This window comes from Etheostoma spectabile, chromosome 5 (assembly GCF_008692095.1).
Source record: "Etheostoma spectabile isolate EspeVRDwgs_2016 chromosome 5, UIUC_Espe_1.0, whole genome shotgun sequence".
NCBI classification, from domain to species: Eukaryota; Metazoa; Chordata; class Actinopteri; order Perciformes; family Percidae; genus Etheostoma; species Etheostoma spectabile.
Window position 1 is genome coordinate 2,919,603 of NC_045737.1, and position 1,885 is coordinate 2,921,487.

At 38.1% G+C, this 1,885-nt stretch overlaps 1 protein-coding gene across 5 annotated transcripts in view; it reads left to right on the top strand.

The window, feature by feature from the left end:
- Window positions 1–1,885, top strand: part of fkbp15b (FKBP prolyl isomerase family member 15b) — a 36,673-nt gene that overhangs the window by 12,012 nt on the left and 22,776 nt on the right. For all 5 annotated transcript variants that reach the window (XM_032515996.1, XM_032515998.1, XM_032515997.1 and 2 more), the window contains exons 10-12: window positions 838–971; window positions 1,086–1,134; window positions 1,628–1,744. In XM_032515996.1, coding sequence (XP_032371887.1) covers window positions 838–971; window positions 1,086–1,134; window positions 1,628–1,744 — 300 coding nt within the window. The remainder of the gene's footprint in view (window positions 1–837; window positions 972–1,085; window positions 1,135–1,627; window positions 1,745–1,885) is intronic.

Here is a 1,885-nt window from a genome sequence, read left to right on the forward strand (position 1 = left end):
CAGACAGCTAGCTGGACTATCTGTCCAATCTGAGTTTTCTCTCACACAACAATTTTACAGCAGCTCCGTGCGGAACTTATCGAAGCCTGTGACGATTGTGATGGGTTTAAAGAAATGCCAATAAACCAGAGCACGTTTTTGTGTGGACTAGCCAGACCCTCCTCCGCTCCGCAGCGTGTGGATGATCTGGCAAAGTAAGACTAATGATAGGCAAACTGGCCAGGAAAGGTAGTCACTAAGGTAGTCATCCACAGATAGGTAGAATTCACTCCACATTAATACATGATTTATAAAATCATGCCAACAATTATTTAATAGCTTAGTATTCTATGCTCTTAAAAGGTATGTATAAAGGCTTTAGGCTGCCCACACAATATTGTAGGCCCAGTTTAATTTGCAACTCAATTTTATATGATATGTAGTGGGGGTGCCTGTTCCATTTCTTTTTCAGTCCCTTGCTATAAAAACATTAAAGATCCCTGCCATAGAAAAAGTAAACCCATAACCCAGTTTGTCTGTCTTGAGATATGTGGGTGCCCGGAACATCTTTGTTTACCTTAAAGGTTCAGCTAAACATAACACCTCCAGCATGAGTTTAACTACTAAGACAGGAACTTCAGAGAGTTAGGAACAGTACGACACAAAACACATTGCCGTTAAATTGTACCGCCTGCCTAAATTCTCTCCTCAATTCATTAAATGCTACTGTGTAATTCATCAAGTTCTCCTAAATCTTCTTTATGTATTTGAAATGAGTTGTGCTGCTTCTGAGTTGTTCTTATCAGTAGTGTTGATGAAGTGTGTGAACCGACTTTTCTTTGCTTTCTTTTGCTATAGGTGAAGTTTTCCAAGGACAATGGGTCTGTTAGTACCAGTACCAGCTCCAGAGGCTCTGCTGCTCCCTCCCCAGCACCCAGTGTGGAGAATCTGGCCTCAGATCCTCCAGTCCAGCTGGCCGCCTCTGGTCCAGGGTGAGATTTACAGTAGGCCTCAGGAAAAAGTCAACAGCGTTATCCTCAACGTGTGTGTCTTGTCAGATGGTTTGTCTGTGATCTTTTTTTTCTTCTTTTTTTTTGTTGTTGCAGGGAGCCACCACTTCGTGCAAAGTCAAACTCACTCAGTGAACAGTTGGCAGTAAGCACACTCACTGCTCTTTTTCTTCTTCTTATTAACTACATACTTTGATATTATATATACTTTATTTAATCTGAAAATCACATTGAGATCAAGATCTCATTTACAAGTGAGACCCCGAGTACAAAATCAAAATAAGAAGAAATATTTAAATATCAAGACGGCAATATGCAGGCTTAATTGAAAATAAAAAAGTATAAACCGATTTATTTCTGTTTTTAAATTGAGAATTAATCCAAATTAAAAACACATTAAAGAAAACCCATTTATAAAAAGTGCATTTTAAAATAACATTGATGCAAATACAAAGACGTATGACTGTTCAATGTAAAACAATCACAGTTAAAATAAATGAGTTCACTATTCAAAATGTTGAATCAACCCATTGGTATTAGTACATCCAATTTTAGACTGATGTAAGCCAATCCTGGAATTAATTGTATTCAGTTATTTTGCTGTTGTATTGATGGAAGCTTTATTTTTCAAACTTTAGAATCCAGACGCCACTAAAGCCAAGTTGATCTCTCGCATGGCGAAGATGGGCCAGCCCATGTTGCCCTTCCTGACAGGAGGCGCCAGCCAGCCTGAATCCAGTGATTCTGAGCTTGAGGTGGGTCAGCAGAATTTTAAAAGGGAGGTTTTTCTGTGGATGTTAAAGAACAAGAATGGCATTATTCTAGATATTTCCTATTCAATTCAATTTCAATTCAATTTTATTTATAGTATCAATTCATAACAAGAGTTATCTCAA